This window comes from Musa acuminata, chromosome BXJ1-7, assembly GCF_036884655.1.
Source record: "Musa acuminata AAA Group cultivar baxijiao chromosome BXJ1-7, Cavendish_Baxijiao_AAA, whole genome shotgun sequence".
NCBI classification, from domain to species: domain Eukaryota; kingdom Viridiplantae; phylum Streptophyta; class Magnoliopsida; order Zingiberales; family Musaceae; genus Musa; species Musa acuminata.
The window spans coordinates 11230985-11245340 of record NC_088333.1 but is presented as its reverse complement, the minus strand read 5'-3'; the positions used below and the strand labels follow the sequence as shown (position 1 = coordinate 11245340).

The 14356-nt window shown below is 39.1% G+C and overlaps 3 protein-coding genes and 2 long non-coding RNA genes across 5 annotated transcripts; 3 read left to right on the top strand and 2 right to left on the bottom strand.

Annotated features, from left to right (window-relative positions):
- Positions 1–374: 374 nt before the first annotated feature.
- On the top strand, positions 375–2593 carry LOC135678814 (uncharacterized). The gene is made up of 3 exons (XR_010515094.1): positions 375–590; positions 691–809; positions 2308–2593. It is a non-coding gene; the product is annotated as an uncharacterized LOC135678814 (long non-coding RNA).
- An 888-nt stretch (positions 2594–3481) lies between these two features.
- LOC135678813 (uncharacterized) lies at positions 3482–4526 on the bottom strand. The gene is made up of 2 exons (XM_065191997.1): positions 3932–4526; positions 3482–3802 (listed from the first exon to the last, which is right to left on the bottom strand). The coding sequence occupies exons 1-2, from the start codon at positions 4067–4069 to the stop codon at positions 3659–3661; spliced, it is 282 nt and encodes a 93-aa protein (XP_065048069.1). The 5' UTR covers positions 4070–4526; the 3' UTR covers positions 3482–3658.
- Positions 4527–5179: 653 nt separating this feature from the next.
- On the bottom strand, positions 5180–6293 carry LOC135678815 (uncharacterized). Its single transcript, XR_010515095.1, has 3 exons — positions 6051–6293; positions 5792–5878; positions 5180–5361 (listed from the first exon to the last, which is right to left on the bottom strand). It is a non-coding gene; the product is annotated as an uncharacterized LOC135678815 (long non-coding RNA).
- Positions 6294–6410: 117 nt separating this feature from the next.
- LOC135678812 (uncharacterized) lies at positions 6411–9743 on the top strand. The gene is made up of 3 exons (XM_065191996.1): positions 6411–7428; positions 8353–8538; positions 9209–9743. Exons 1-3 carry the CDS (start codon positions 6961–6963, stop codon positions 9485–9487), a joined length of 933 nt encoding a protein of 310 aa, XP_065048068.1. The 5' UTR covers positions 6411–6960; the 3' UTR covers positions 9488–9743.
- Positions 9744–10320: 577 nt separating this feature from the next.
- On the top strand, positions 10321–13970 carry LOC103991660 (rhomboid-like protein 11, chloroplastic). Its single transcript, XM_009411178.3, has 7 exons — positions 10321–10602; positions 11366–11490; positions 12087–12172; positions 12347–12387; positions 12481–12647; positions 12727–12789; positions 13691–13970. Exons 1-7 carry the CDS (start codon positions 10395–10397, stop codon positions 13865–13867), a joined length of 867 nt encoding a protein of 288 aa, XP_009409453.2. The 5' UTR covers positions 10321–10394; the 3' UTR covers positions 13868–13970.
- Positions 13971–14356: the final 386 nt, after the last annotated feature.

Sequence of the window (14356 nt, the reverse complement as noted above, 5' to 3'; positions counted from 1 at the left end):
CATCTATTTTTTTACTTTTTCTAAAATTATATTTTTATATTTTAAATTATTTTTAATTTAAAAATAAAAAAAAATTTCAAATCGAACCGGAACACGAATTGATGCTTCCGGTTCAATTCGAGAACCGAAACCTGAGAGATTCAATTTTGGTTCCTAGTTTCATAAATAAATAATAATAATAATAATAATAATAATAATAAATAAAATAAATACATAAATAAATAAAATAATAATAATAATAATCATCATCATCATCACATATAGATGCCGCATGACTCCACAAGGTCAAGGAAGAATCGACCTAGTTATCTCATCCGGCCATTGTGATCGAGATTACACTAAATCGACGGACAAGATTCTACATCACGAAATGGGAAGCCCAAGACTTCGCCCCTTGTGCGCGAGGCTCCGTGGCGGAGGAGGCTGACACGAAAAATGGTGGCCTTCTCTTTCGTGGTGCGATCTAGGGTTTCGGCTAGGACGATTTTGATGGCGCTGAGGCCTTCGAAGAAGCAAATTACCGAATCGGAGGCATCTCCATCGATGCGGCAGGTTGCGTCGTTGAGGAGGCGCAGTTCTTGCACTCCAAGGTGCGGCCTTTTCTGCTTTATCTGATTTTCTACAGGTTTCTTTCTGGGGATTGGGAAAGATTTTATTTTCACGCGTGCACGGCTGTTGTTGGTTGTGAAGATTACCGGTGAGTTCGCATTGCTTGGTGTCGATGCTGCCTCTCCACAGCGCGATTGCCTCCGCTCGTCTGCGTTCGGTTCTCGCCGCGGAGTCCCAACGATGGGGATTAGTTCCACAAGGTGTTCAGTTTCTCTGTACCTTTTTCCCAGATTCTTGAAGCCTCTTTAAATTTCTAACTGAAATGTTCGCATTAGATGCTAAATTTATTGGAGTTACGAAAATTTTTTCTTGCATTTGTTAAAACTTCGTAATAATCTAATGCTACTTTGACGTTGCATTATCCTTTGCTTATATCTTTGGGAAGTACACCAGCAGAATGCTAAATCATACAGCGATTTCTTGTTTAGTGATGTGATTTGGCGGTTGATTCATAGCAATAATAATGAATGTCTTATAGAATGTGGTATAAACTTAACATTTTCTTCGATAGATAGAACAAGTTCACTAGTATGGAATTTTCTTCTCTCTTTTTTTTTCTCTTTTTCCTTGATGCTGATCAACCAATGTCTTGTGAGAGATGCTCCTGGTGCTATACATTTTAATTCTACTTATGAAAATAATATGCTATTGTTTGTACTTCCATATAAAGATTCTATTTTTGCTCTAGTATTTTGTTTTTGTCACTAGTCCACATAAGAATGCAGCCATGAAAGGTTTATTTGATAGTTGTTTATCATCTCTTGTTATTTAAAACAATTATTTGCAGTTTAATCTTTCTTAACTTCTTTATCTACATGTCATCAGGCTGGCATATCTGAGCTTTTGCTGTTAGTGTTGATTAGTCGACTTATAAGTGAAATGGCCCAAGTTATTAATTGACTGACCATACACTGCTTCAAGTACATTGTGCACTTTTCATGCTTAATGTTGTTAAAATCCTGATTTGGATCACAGATTTTCATGATTCTACGTTACTAGATATAAGTTTGTCAAATGTTTGACAAGCTGCTCAACATGTGGTGGCACTGCTTCCTTCAATTTAACTGCTTGTCCGAAGGCTTAGAGTCCTTTTAGCTAGGTCCCAAAGTTTTGTCAAATCATGGGATCTGATCAAATGGAGATTCTTTAGCTGTTATTCCTACTGTGGATGCTAGTGTTGCTGTTGACAGGGACTAGGAACTACATTTGGCTTCTGGCTTGTTAGGGTATCCCCTTTAGCAAAATTGATGGTGGATTTGATTCTGCCTATTGTTGAATTACTTCCATACGTGGTAGATAATTTGATAAGCCTAACAGTTATAGGTTGATTAGTTTATTGTTTATTATCATCATGAGATGCCTATTGATACTGAAAATTTAGTCTTAATACCGGTGGATCATTACACTGCCCATTCAATTTCTCTTAGTATCAAACAAGCCTGGAATCATTCGAAGGAAAAAGGTTTCGCAAGTCTGGTTGTGAAGACTTCTTTTGGGAAAGTGAAACAGGGTTTTTAATTTTTGCAACTACTCAATGATTAGAGCACATTGTGGTTGTCTCAAAAATCTAAATTTTCTCTAGTGACACAAGTATTGTGTATCAGATCATACAGTTATCTATTCTGACATTTTTGCTTTTCACATGTTCACACAGTATTTGATCAAATTACTGGCACTTACTCTTTTAAATTTTTGCAGGCATCTCAATGCCTTTATGACAGCAACTAGCGGTTATCTGCCTGGCATGTAAAGGCTTCCAGCAGGTGCGAGGTACATGACCTGTTGTGGTCTTCTGTGCAATTGAGAGAAATTCAGATACCATAAAACACAACCTACTGAAAAATTGTTATATTTCTTCTTGTATTTTTACTTCTGTTGATTTACTTTTTCCGTTTGCCAGCTCTGAGAACATTTTAGATAATGACCATGTAGAACTGGTCTGCTGGATTTCATGAAATGAATAGCAGCTGAAAGAATTTGGTCAGTCAAGTGCATTGACACCTTCATTTAGTTTTTCTGTGCACTTTTGCCAGCTCTGAGAACCTACTAGATAATGACCATGTAGAACTAATCTGCTGGATTTCATGATGGAAAGATGAAAGAATTTGGTAAGTCAAGTGCATTGACACCTTCATTTTGTAGAGACTGAAAATTGAGCATCATAAGCCTGATGGTCTTCATCAGAGATTGCATCTGGGGTTGTTATATAGTTGAAATGGCAGGATATTGAGCTATCATTCTATCACCTTCTTGGAGTTGTTTATGAAGCTCCATGGTTACCTGGAAGAGGTGGGCTTCTTTTTCTTGCATCGAGAAACTCATTATTTCTGTGTTTTAGCAAGATTTATTGCAGGTATGATTTCTCATACTTTCTGATCGAAATAAATAAGAAAATCTTGCATTTGCTAGTAAGGATGCATTGGCATAGCGTTCCATGTCATAATATACATGAAACAGCTCCATAAAATTCTTTCTGTGGAATTGTCATGTTTGTTCTTTTTTTCTATCTAATCCAATTAGTATTTGTGCATGATAATATATTGCAATTGCAATTCATGATTATTCACATACAAAGTTGGACAAGATATATTGAGATTATCACTAAGGCATCCGAGGATGATGGATGAATAGGTAAAATGGGTTCCAATTAATTAATGTTTATCTTAATCATTTGGTGATTCAAAGGAGTGATGACAGTGAGGTCATGTTGTTGACTGTGTAAGAACTATTAGGTGAGAATTGTTGGTGCCTGAGAGTGTGCATTTCACAAGATAAAAAGAGGAGAAATCTGGATTGTGTTACAGTAAGGCTAAGTGAACTTATTGGAAATTACAGAACATTATTGAAACCAAATTGGTGTAATGAGCTGGTTCTGAATTTGATAGAAACTTTAGTACTCCTTAACTTGGTTACATGTATGGATGACCTAAAGCATGAAATCCTTGCCTGAGGTGTGAGCTAGAGGAAGAAGAGACTGGCCCCACATCACAGATATCTCCATTTTTTATCCCAATTGGATTCCAACTATTTTGACTCTTTGATAGGTGGCTCAAGCAGCAGAACATTTGAAGATGAGGAAGTGGAGTGTCTCCAAGCAGAAGTAAATGAAGGTGCCCTTTGTGTGAGTGAAGCAGCACCCAAAGTTGGAGCCAACCACACATTGCCATCCAAACCCATACCTTAGATCAAACTCCTAGCACAAGAACCACCCAAAGTGAAAGAGTAATAACAGAAAGGGAATCATGATGCTGATGCCTGTAGGGATTTCCTTTTTCATATGGTTTTTAGACTTCAGAGAGGTAATGAAGAGGGAGACAGATACCTTCTTGATGTAGCAAGCCATGTTGTTGCAGTCTAGGACATTAAAGAGGTCAAGAGCCTGAGAGGCAGAGGACATGGCTTGGAGCTGCATCTTCACAGGCATGTCTGTGTCCTGGATCATTGCCTTACCCTCCAACATTCTCACTCCCCTTCTTCCTCCCTCCCCTCCCCCCAGCCAATTGCAGTATGGTCTTCCAAACTTGGCAGTCTCCAACACACTTAATGCTGACTTGCCCAGCACAAAGCAGGGCACCAACAATCTTATATTTACATAATTGCATGAATAAATGTTGTTATATAAGAGAAATGCTTCACAATAACAGTGCCATAGGACTCATTCAACAGTTTTCATTGCATGATTCATTTTCTCTAGTTTGTTTCTAGTGAAGGCATTACAAGATGACACTGGCAGATTATGTTGGGGTACCAACATGTAACTTAGAGGGGGTCAAGTGATGCATCTGGATGCAAAGATTCTACACTTGAAGGGGAGATTGATGGTAGGCTGTAGCCTTCAATCTTCTTCCTTCTCCATCACTCTGCAAATTGTCCTACCAACTAGGAAGTCTTTTCCCCATGCACACATTGATAACTTTAGAAAGATGCACTCATGTCTATGCTCATTAACTTGGACAATTAAGACACTCGATGTCCTTTTGTAGGCTTGTTGGTTTGAATCCCTTGTGATACATGGCCTCTATTTTCTACTGTTCTCAGTGAAAGCTGCACTTCCAAGGCATTTATATTACACTAGACATTAAGATTTGTATTCAAGTTAGATTTCTCCTTGGCTTAGTCCCAACCCTATAAGAGGCTATCTTTAGTAAGTTCCTAGATATATCTTGAACTAAAATGGAAGGGAGACTCAAGTTTACCACAAATCACTCTTGCATAACATGTGATTGATCACATAATAACATCTCCACCAAAGATCACAGGAACATAAACAAATTAAGTAAATAAAAATCATCATCAGGACTTTTTGAATCAATGCAATTCTCTAATTCCAGACTTCCAGGTTCTATCCTTGTCCTTGCTGACCTTTTTTACCTGCTAAAGATCACAAGATGGATTTCATGTTGAGGAATACAAGGGTGTAAAAATGATAGAATGAAACTTTAACCCACTCAGAATTACAGGTCCACTGAGACTATTAAATGTGTAAGATCTGTTTGTTGTGGTGGTGATTGTTGCATAGATTTCCTGCATTTAAAATGAGCATGCAATTGCAGGTCTTATTTCTGACAGGTACCTTTGTCTCCTGTGGCCCCAAGTAAAGATGGCTACAGTTCCTCGTGTTTCACAATAGGTGGTGTGTCATGGTCAATGCCTCTTGCAGGAGTTCATCATTTGAAGGCAGTAGTTGACCTGTCTTCTTTGGGCACGTCATGCCTTCTCTCCAGCTTACTGATCTGCTAAATGTTAAAAGCCCTGCAATGTTAAAAGTTAGGTCAAGTTATACCTGTGAACTCACTACCGTTGAACTCACAAACAATGCATGTAACAGTGTTTAGTGATTAAAATACGCCAATAATTAAGATCTTTATACTTTCACTAAGTAGTTGTTGTGTCTTTTTCATCTCAAGCCTTTGGCTTGATGATTCCTGGTACTTCTTCTGGTCTCCCAGTTAGCATAATGTTGCAAGAAAAATAAAAAGGACAGGTGAACCAACCAGATGCTTTTTGTGAATGAATGCATCTGAGGATCATAAGCTTCATCTCACATAAAAGTTCATGATGACACCATAAAGGTATATCCTAAATAAGTGCATGCCTTTTGGAGCAGATGGTCAACACTGCAAGGTGATGATGAGAGGAAGTATTCAGCTTAATCATACTATGAGAAGATTTGCATACCAACCTCATCAAAATTTCCAAGAAAAAGCTTCACTCCACACGCTGCAAACTTGATTTGATCAAACTACCACCTGCATGTATGTGTTCTGCACTGCACAATGACCTCTTCATTAGCACTAACTGATGGCAAGAACAGCAGGAACATAATCAAATTAACAAGCATGAGTGCTTGGTCGGAGATTTCAGTTATAGTTCATGTAATTTAGTGATAGATTTCTGATCATTCTAGAATCATATCCACAATGCGTGATTCTAATGGTTACCTCTTCTCCACCAAAATGAAACTTGTAATCTGTTTGAGACTAATCATCGATCTTGCTTGCTTCCATTAAATTATATCTCCCTGCAAGAAATGATCAGAAGAAGCCAAAGGAGAGATGAATGAGAAATAAGAACACGAGGAAACAGAGGCGAAGCCATTATCCTGCCGACGCTTCTAATTCCCAGCCACTCCCGAGAGCTTTGACAACCACCGCCACTTTCACGAGTCACCTACATCTCACCAAGCAGCCAACTTCTATATATGGTGATGTGTCACGTTTCTGCTGGTTAGTTATCTGAACTAAGTGGGTCCCACAGAAATGTAATCCACTGGATTGACTGTACTGTGACCGACAATGAACTTCAGATCCTTTCGCGTCTGAGCGTCTCTCCTACGGACCGTCTTTAGCCGCGAGCGGGGCTTTTGCCTTTCCACGGCACCCAAGCTTTCCTGTCTCTACTCTACTCTGGTCTCGCGTGCGCGGCAAAGTTCGCATCTTTCGAGCGGAATTCCTGGTTTCCACAAAGATCAGTATTAGGAATTGCGAATCCGCGTTCACCTGATCTCAAACGATCTTTTGCTCCTATGTTTCTCATGAAAGCTTAGATATTTGTGATCTTTCTCTAGTTTTTAAGGCTCGACTCCATGCGATTGATGATTTATAGGCGCCTCTGACGCCAATTCTGCTGCTTCGAGGAATTCACCCGGCAATTCTCAAGTTTCTTGGCGTTCCGAGTCGAAAGATTTCAGGAAAGTTTCTGTTCCATTTATCCTACTCTCGTCAATTTGTCAATTCCTGCTAAAAGTTCGAAACTTTGGCATCTCTCTGCAACTTGGATCAAAATCTAAGGTAGTCTTGCCGCATTCGTACAACTCGAAGTAATCCAGTAGAGGAATTCTTCTTGGACAAGATGATGCATTCCAAGTCTGAATCAGACGTTACCAGCTTAGCCCCATCGTCGCCGCCTCGGTCTCCAAAGAGACCGACTTATTACGTGCAGAGCCCGTCCCGGGACTCTCACGATGGTGACAAGTCGTCGTCCATGCATGCTACCCCTGTTTACAATAGCCCCATGGAGTCCCCCTCACACCCTTCCTTCGGGCGCCACTCGCGGACCTCGTCGGCGAGCCGGTTCTCCGGGCCCTTCCGGTCCTCGTCAGGCCGGAAGGGACACAGGAAGAGGGTGAACGATATGGGGTGGCCTGAGTGCAATGTCATACAGGAAGAAGGGTCTTATGATGATCTCGACGAGGACAAGGGGCTGTCGCGCCGTTGCCAGATCATTCTCGCGCTCCTCGGCTTCATCCTGCTGTTCACAGTCTTTTCTCTTATCATATGGGGCGCCGCACGGCCGTACAAGCCGGATGTCATTGTGAAGGTATACTCGATCGGCTTCATGATCGATGTAGTCTCTCTTGCTGCTTTACTATTTCTTATAGCATTTTGTATGCAAGGAAGGAGACTCAAATGTTTGAAGTTTGTTGTTTACAGTTCCATTTCTTCTTGTGCTTCCTAGAGTAACCTTTTAGGGACTACTTTGAAGCTATTGGGTAATTCATAGGAAGTGATGCTCCCATTTGCTTGAAATTAGCAAGGAAATGGAGGTCTCCCACCACAGTGACTACTCTGCTGTGCTACAAATCTAAGGATTTGTGATTTTTATGATTTGGTACTGATAGAGAATGAAGCTTATTTTGGAAGTTGAGTATCGAAGTATTTGTTACTCATGTCGAAAAAGGTCAGAGTCGATCGATAACTAGATGACTTATGAATTCCAAGGAGGATTAGTTCTTACAGGAACTGACTAGATCGTTGAGCTTGGTGCTTTGATAACTGGAATCTGATAAGACAAGTCTCAAATTGGTTGTCAAAGCGATTGATTATTATCAGTTCTAGTGGATGAGGAACACGATATGGTTTATATGAGAAATTCATGGTCTGGTTGAGGCTTTAATTATGGCCTTGGTTTTCTTCTTTATCGAGCTTCAAATTATTATGTTGGTGTTTGTATATATGATTTTGCTGGCAATAATTAGCTTGTATATCAGCAAGGGATTCTCTTTTATGGTCAGTTCTTTGTTTCCAATGCCTCATCGTCGTCTTCCGCTGCATGTATTAATTTTTTTGAGAAATGTTTTTGTGCATCTTGTTTATAAAACTTTAATTTGAAGTATATGCAAAATAATGTCCTTCAACAATAAAAATCAAATTCTATATGTGTTTGTAAAACTTTTCATAGAAATAGCAACTTAGAGCCTGCTACATGGCGACATACTTCACTTAACGACTCTCTTGACACCAGAGTTTGTCGATGGATGATTTTTACGCCGGAGAGGGTACCGACAGCACCGGTGTCCCAACCAAGATGGTCACAGTGAACTGTTCATTGAAGATAAGTGTGTACAATACGGCTGCAATGTTTGGCATTCATGTAACTTCAAGCCCGATCAATCTCATGTTTTCAGAAATCACAATCTCTACCGGGCAGGCAAGTTTATATATCTGTTTTGTGCTTCAGAAGTAGTAAACTTAGAATTCTTCCAATTTCTCCATAGAAAAAAAGAAGGAAAAAAGAAAACTTTGGAGAACATCATTTGAAATACAAGAAATTGGCCTAGGACTGTGCTTGTTGCCTTTAATCCTATGATATGGCAATTCATTTTTTCCACTTGTTATCGGATGCTGACAGTCTGTTGCAATATTAGATTTTTCTTGTTATGGAAGTGACACATAGTATTACTTTCCATATCGACCTGCACATGTTCATCCTTGTTGCCGGCTCAGAATTGTTAGCCTTATTATGAATTGATGAATGGTTACATGCTTAATGATACTCTTAAGGCTGCTAAAACCGAATTGCAATGTGTAGAATTTATTTGTTTTAAATACCTCATGCTGTGATGCTTTCATGTCAACTGTCCTAGTTCAATATACCCTGTTATTAATATGCAATGAATAGCATCATAGAGCCCAATTCCTGTGGTTCATGGTTATGTATCTTTCTTCGCTGACACCTACCGACTAACAGATGCATGTATCAGATTGTAAGCCTTGATCATGTAGAAAACGATATGCTAAAAGGTTAGAAAGTTTGATTTTGACAACTATAGTATTTTGGGGAATCAATCTAATATGCATTGTTTTCTATCTAATTGCAGCTGCAGAAATATTACCAACCTAGGAAGAGCCATAGGACAGTGTCAGTTGTCTTGCATGGAGAAAGGGTGCCATTGTATGGTGCCGGTGCAGGCTTGGCTCTCTCCAGCACTGGTGGGGAGGTCCCTTTAGCCCTGGATTTTGATATCATTTCACGGGGATATGTGATCGGAAAGCTGGTGATGGTGAAGCACCGAAAGCACATCACCTGTCTTCTTGTGGCCGATTCCAGTAAAAACAAACCGATAAAGTTCGCCCAGCGTTCATGCACCTATACATGAGTAATGTTCATGATGGCACAGGAACTTGCAGAAACCTCTACACTCACTGTCATGGAAACAAGAGGAAGAAAGAGTGTTTCATCCATCTCAATTGTGGTTCTATCGATCCGTTGATCATATTTGTTAGTCCAAGAAAATACTATTCGTCGTCAACACCTTGTTTATGTCTGGTTGTAATGTTCATTTCAAAGTTCACAGTACATTTCTTTTAGTTGGTCACCACCATCAAGGAGAATGGTACCAGCATTTTGGTGCACTGTGTTGATCCATCATGTATTCTATTTTACAGTATCACACACAATGCCTAATCCTTTAATGGTATTCATGCTTATGAACCAAAATTTTGAGATAAATGATTACTCCTTCAAAATCCTGTTCATGGTATTAGAATATATTTGTTGTTTAATTAATATTTTATATAATACTGCATAAACTGTCCTACAACGTGAAAGGGAATAAATATTAGAGTTTATAAATATATATATCCATTTTTTAAAACTCTTGGGATAAATAATTATGTAATCAAAATATAATCATTTCTAAATTTTTATTGAAATCAAAGGTGATAAAACCTGCATGAACAGGTAATTCCTATGGTGGATTTTGGAGATAAAGTATAAATTCTCAACGTGTATAATTAATTCATTCCTTAATATCATTACCCAAATTTCCTCAAAAATTAAAAGAAAAAAAAAAGAAGCATGTGAGCTGCACGTGACACTGCAACTTTTTTTTGGGCAGCATATGATTCTTCGGGGGGGCGTCATCACACGTTAAGAATCGTGCAAACTCCATCCTCAAGCAAGCTTCATGATTGGATCATGGCCCGGTATCCGATACGCCTCAAGCCCAAATAAGGCCGACCCGCGCCGAAGCCCCCGCTGTGCCGCTCCAAGGAGTGGAAGAGATGGGCTACCTGCTCGCCCTCGCGCCGATGCCCGCGGTCGGCCTCCTCGCCCCGCCCCGTGTCTCCGCGTGGCGCCCTCCCGCCGTCGCGGCCGCCGCCTTCGACCTCTACCCCGTGGGTCGCCGTAGCTTCCCCTCTCGACTAAAGGTGGCTCTTTTCGCCGCCCGGCGTCGCCCTTTCTGCTGCAGAATGAAAGGATCCGGTTCAGGTCTTGTTCGATCATGTTTCTGTTGATACGGTGGCGTTTTCGAAGCGTTGCCTTGATCTATTTGTTGGGCTCCCTAAAGTGCGCTCCTTTCGATTGGTTTTGGTTCTTTTTCGTGTTGGAGCACGTTTGCATTCTATATCTTTACGTTCTTGGAAAGATATAGTTCTTTGACCTTGAGTGAGCTCCTACGTTTCCGGTGGTTTTTAGTGGGTTATTTTCTCTCTATTTATTTTGGCTGCACTCGATGATAAGAATAGTGGAAACCCGTGGAGGAGGAGGAGGAGGAGACTATACCACGAACGACTAGATGATTATGTTGCTTCTACATGCGTTTTCTTTGGATTGACAAATAAATACTTGTGTGTGAGAAGATAACTACTTGGGTTGAGTTTATGTAAAACAGGCTTTGATTTGCGAACCTTTTCTAACATTATAGTCACAATTTGTGCTACCTGGAATTGTTAAGAGACATCTTCTGGATAAGGTTTATCAATGATAAATTTTAATCGATGCTTTGATGTTGTCATACTAATACATTGTGTTCATATTTTACAAAGTTTTGGAGTGCATCAGTTGAATAGCTTGCTAACTACACTAAAGAAATCAGTCACAAGTCTTCTTTTTCGATTTCTTTCTTTTCAGGCCTTCCTTCTCTTGTTATGACTATGATATTACTTGGCAGATGTTAAGGACAATTTTATCTTCTTTTCACTAACTTGTTCTATAGCAGCTCATTTAGCCTATTTGTAATGGTTTCTATTAGATATAACGTCAGACTTGGAGCTTGCGAAGTTTGATGGGAAGAGAAGACCAAACCATAATGTGAATGGTGTATTTTGGATACTACTACTAAACCTTGGCATTTATGTGGCAGATCACATACTTCGGGTACCTATACTTCTTAATCCTATAGTTGGAATCTATGGCTTGTTATTGTGGTCTTGAGTAATGTGCATCAAAATCATTTTGTAAATGTCCGGTACTATCTTGGGATTCTCAAATGGCATTAGCTAATAGTTATTAGGTACTAATAATTTTTTTATAAGAGCTAATAGTGTTTTGCATTAAAGATTTTGGATTATGTTTACGAGGCCTCCAAATGCGATAGTCAAAAGAAGTGAAATGATTACTGTTAGTGGTACGAGGAGAGGTAGAGGAAGGCCTTAAAAGACTTTAATAGTAACTGTAAATAAAAATTTAAATATTCTGAACCTAATCAAATATATGACTTTTTACAAATCTCAATGATGATAAAAGATCCATGTAACCGATCTCAAACAGTTGAGACTTACGACTTCGTTGTTGTTGTTGTAAATAAGATTTATGTTTATCTAGAAAGTGCAAGTGTTTCCTTGTCTCTTTTCTTAGTAGTTATTTCCTTGCTAGTTGGATAGCATGATACATTTGCGATATGTGAATGATACCTGATCTCTTGAACTTAGACTTATTAATTATAATGTTTGAAAATTTAATTTCCTTTTCAGCTTCAGGAGATCAAATCCCTCTATCTGTACCACATCTGTCCAGTGTGGTACCAGTTTGTGACGGCAACATTCTGTCACGCTAACTGGTTAGTTCTCCGATACTGCATAGGGAAACAATTTTTTTTTATGAGCCTGTTATTCTCAAGGTGCATAAACTATGTTGTCTTCCTGGCTGATAAGATGGTTCTGTTTTCTTTTTTAATTATGATGACATCAAAATAATTGTTTTTACTGTAGGCCTTACTTTTCAAACTTTACAGGAACCATCTTTCCAGCAACCTATTTTTTTTGTATATTTTTGGTAAGAGTCTGTGACTTCGTTTAAAATGTTATATAATTTCCTCATGGTGTTTCTCTATCAATTTCTAACTTATATATCCTTTTTCTTGAACAGGAAAATTAGTTGAAGAGGAACAAGGGAACTTTGCATTGTGGATCTCATACATTCTTGCTGGTGCTGGTGCTAACCTTGTCTCATGGTTACTTCTCCCAAAATCTGCAGTGTCTGTGGGAGCATCTGGTGCAGTCTTTGGATTGTTTGTTATAAGTGTCCTGGTGAAGGTAACATATATTACTACTTGCATGAAGCAGTTCCTGGGAGTTTTAAGATATAACTAATGCGTGGACCTGATTGCTGCAGATGTCGTGGGATTGGAGAAAAATTATAGAGGTTCTTATCCTCGGCCAGTTTGTAATTGAGAAGGTAAACAATGAGATTCTGAAAGAATGTTAATGCTATTTAAGCACTACAATACTGATTAGTGAAGTAGTGGAAGTACTTTTCCATCATTATGTGTTCAGGCATAGAACTCTAAATAAAGTTGACAAGGCTTCATAAAACAATTTACAAAATTTATGATCCATCACCAACCTGACTTCAATTCTCAATGTTGATCTTAAATTTCTGGCCAAGTTTATGTGAGCCATGGTAAATTTCATCATCTGCTTTTAATATAAATTATGTTTTGATCTCATTTCACTTCTGGTATACTAGAACTTTTGTGCACTCTAGAAATTCAAAGCTAGTTAGATGTCATACAAGTTAGAGAAAGCAGTTAGACGTTTCGGGTCAACTCTACTAATTCTCTATGACTTAGTGCACAACTCTTTGACTTCTCTATCATTGGTGCATGATACAAGGAAAGATATACCAAGGTAGATAATATTACATGTCTGTGACATTCACAGACCAGGGCAAAAAGGTCTGGCTTGGTCAGATTAGCGATTACCTGTCCTATCACCACCCATGGCTAGTTGATAATTTAAGACATCAATTTTCCTGATGTAACATTGAATCTGAAGTGTGTTGCTCATTCTCTAGGTAGTTCTTGTTGTTGACCGAAGTATGTGCATCAATTGTGCCACACAAGCAGATGAGTTGTGAGTTATAAGATGTACTTCTAGTCGAATGAGTTCAAAAGAGCGCCTGAGACATACACACAGACTGCATCAGGGCAAAATGACACTCTTTTTTTGTTACCGCAGCAAAAGTTGTTTCTTCCCACGAATCATTGTAGCATGATGTGCTTACTTTGATCATCAAACGACACATTGCTTGGGACCTCTGTCACCGGTGTTGATCATTTTACTGGCAATTCTAATAGGTCATGGAGGCGGCGCAAGCTTCGACGAGTCTGACAGGTACATATGGAAGAGGCTTGATGGCTGTTAATCACATTGCTCATATCTCTGGTGCTCTGATTGGTGCTGCTTTGGTATTGCTCGTAAGTCGCATTCCTTCCCAACCTTCAGGCCAAGATGACAAGAACAAAAGAAGTTGATGTATCGCTTAGAAAAACATTTTATATTTACCAGAACCTTCATTGTAATTGTCTGTAATTGATGTATGTTAATGTAAATCACAAAAACACAGGTGTTTTCTCCCTTATTGAGCTCCAACATTGTGTCTGGGCATCCCAGTTCCTCATGTTTGAGTTAAAATAGGCTGCTGATAGTAGCTGTTCATTTGTTCACTGAAACATCTATACAGGGTAATGAAGAAGCTTTATCTTTGCTCGAAGATAGATTTCTTTTTACTTTTTAAGCCATGTGGAAGCGTGACTAGTTTAAGAGTTGTGATTTGTCAATCTTAGTTATCGGAGAACTAGAACATTGTTTTTGGATCTTCTGAGCAGAATGCTGAACAACAACACCAACATTGCATTGTTTCAAAACGCTTGTGATTCTTAGGGTTCATCCTTTGTGTTTTTTCTTGTGGAAACTTCTTCACCATCGGCTCTCCACTTTTGTGAGACTTGCCAAGTTAAACA

What these genes read in the sequence shown, in the direction of transcription:
- LOC135678813 (XM_065191997.1), bottom strand. Translation starts at nt 4,069, where the DNA reads ATGTTGGAGGGTAAGGCAATGATCCAGGACACAGACATGCCTGTGAAG. An exon ending in TGGCTTGCTACATCAAGAAG is followed by an intron (nt 3,803 to 3,931) that starts GTATCTGTCTCC and finishes TTCTTGTGCTAG; the next exon opens with GAGTTTGATCTAAGGTATGG.
- LOC135678812 (XM_065191996.1), top strand. Translation starts at nt 6,961, where the DNA reads ATGATGCATTCCAAGTCTGAATCAGACGTTACCAGCTTAGCCCCATCG. An exon ending in AGCCGGATGTCATTGTGAAG is followed by an intron (nt 7,429 to 8,352) that starts GTATACTCGATC and finishes TCTTGACACCAG; the next exon opens with AGTTTGTCGATGGATGATTT. An exon ending in TCACAATCTCTACCGGGCAG is followed by an intron (nt 8,539 to 9,208) that starts GCAAGTTTATAT and finishes ATCTAATTGCAG; the next exon opens with CTGCAGAAATATTACCAACC.
- LOC103991660 (XM_009411178.3), top strand. Translation starts at nt 10,395, where the DNA reads ATGGGCTACCTGCTCGCCCTCGCGCCGATGCCCGCGGTCGGCCTCCTC. An exon ending in AATGAAAGGATCCGGTTCAG is followed by an intron (nt 10,603 to 11,365) that starts GTCTTGTTCGAT and finishes GGTTTCTATTAG; the next exon opens with ATATAACGTCAGACTTGGAG. An exon ending in GCCAGTTTGTAATTGAGAAG is followed by an intron (nt 12,790 to 13,690) that starts GTAAACAATGAG and finishes CAATTCTAATAG; the next exon opens with GTCATGGAGGCGGCGCAAGC.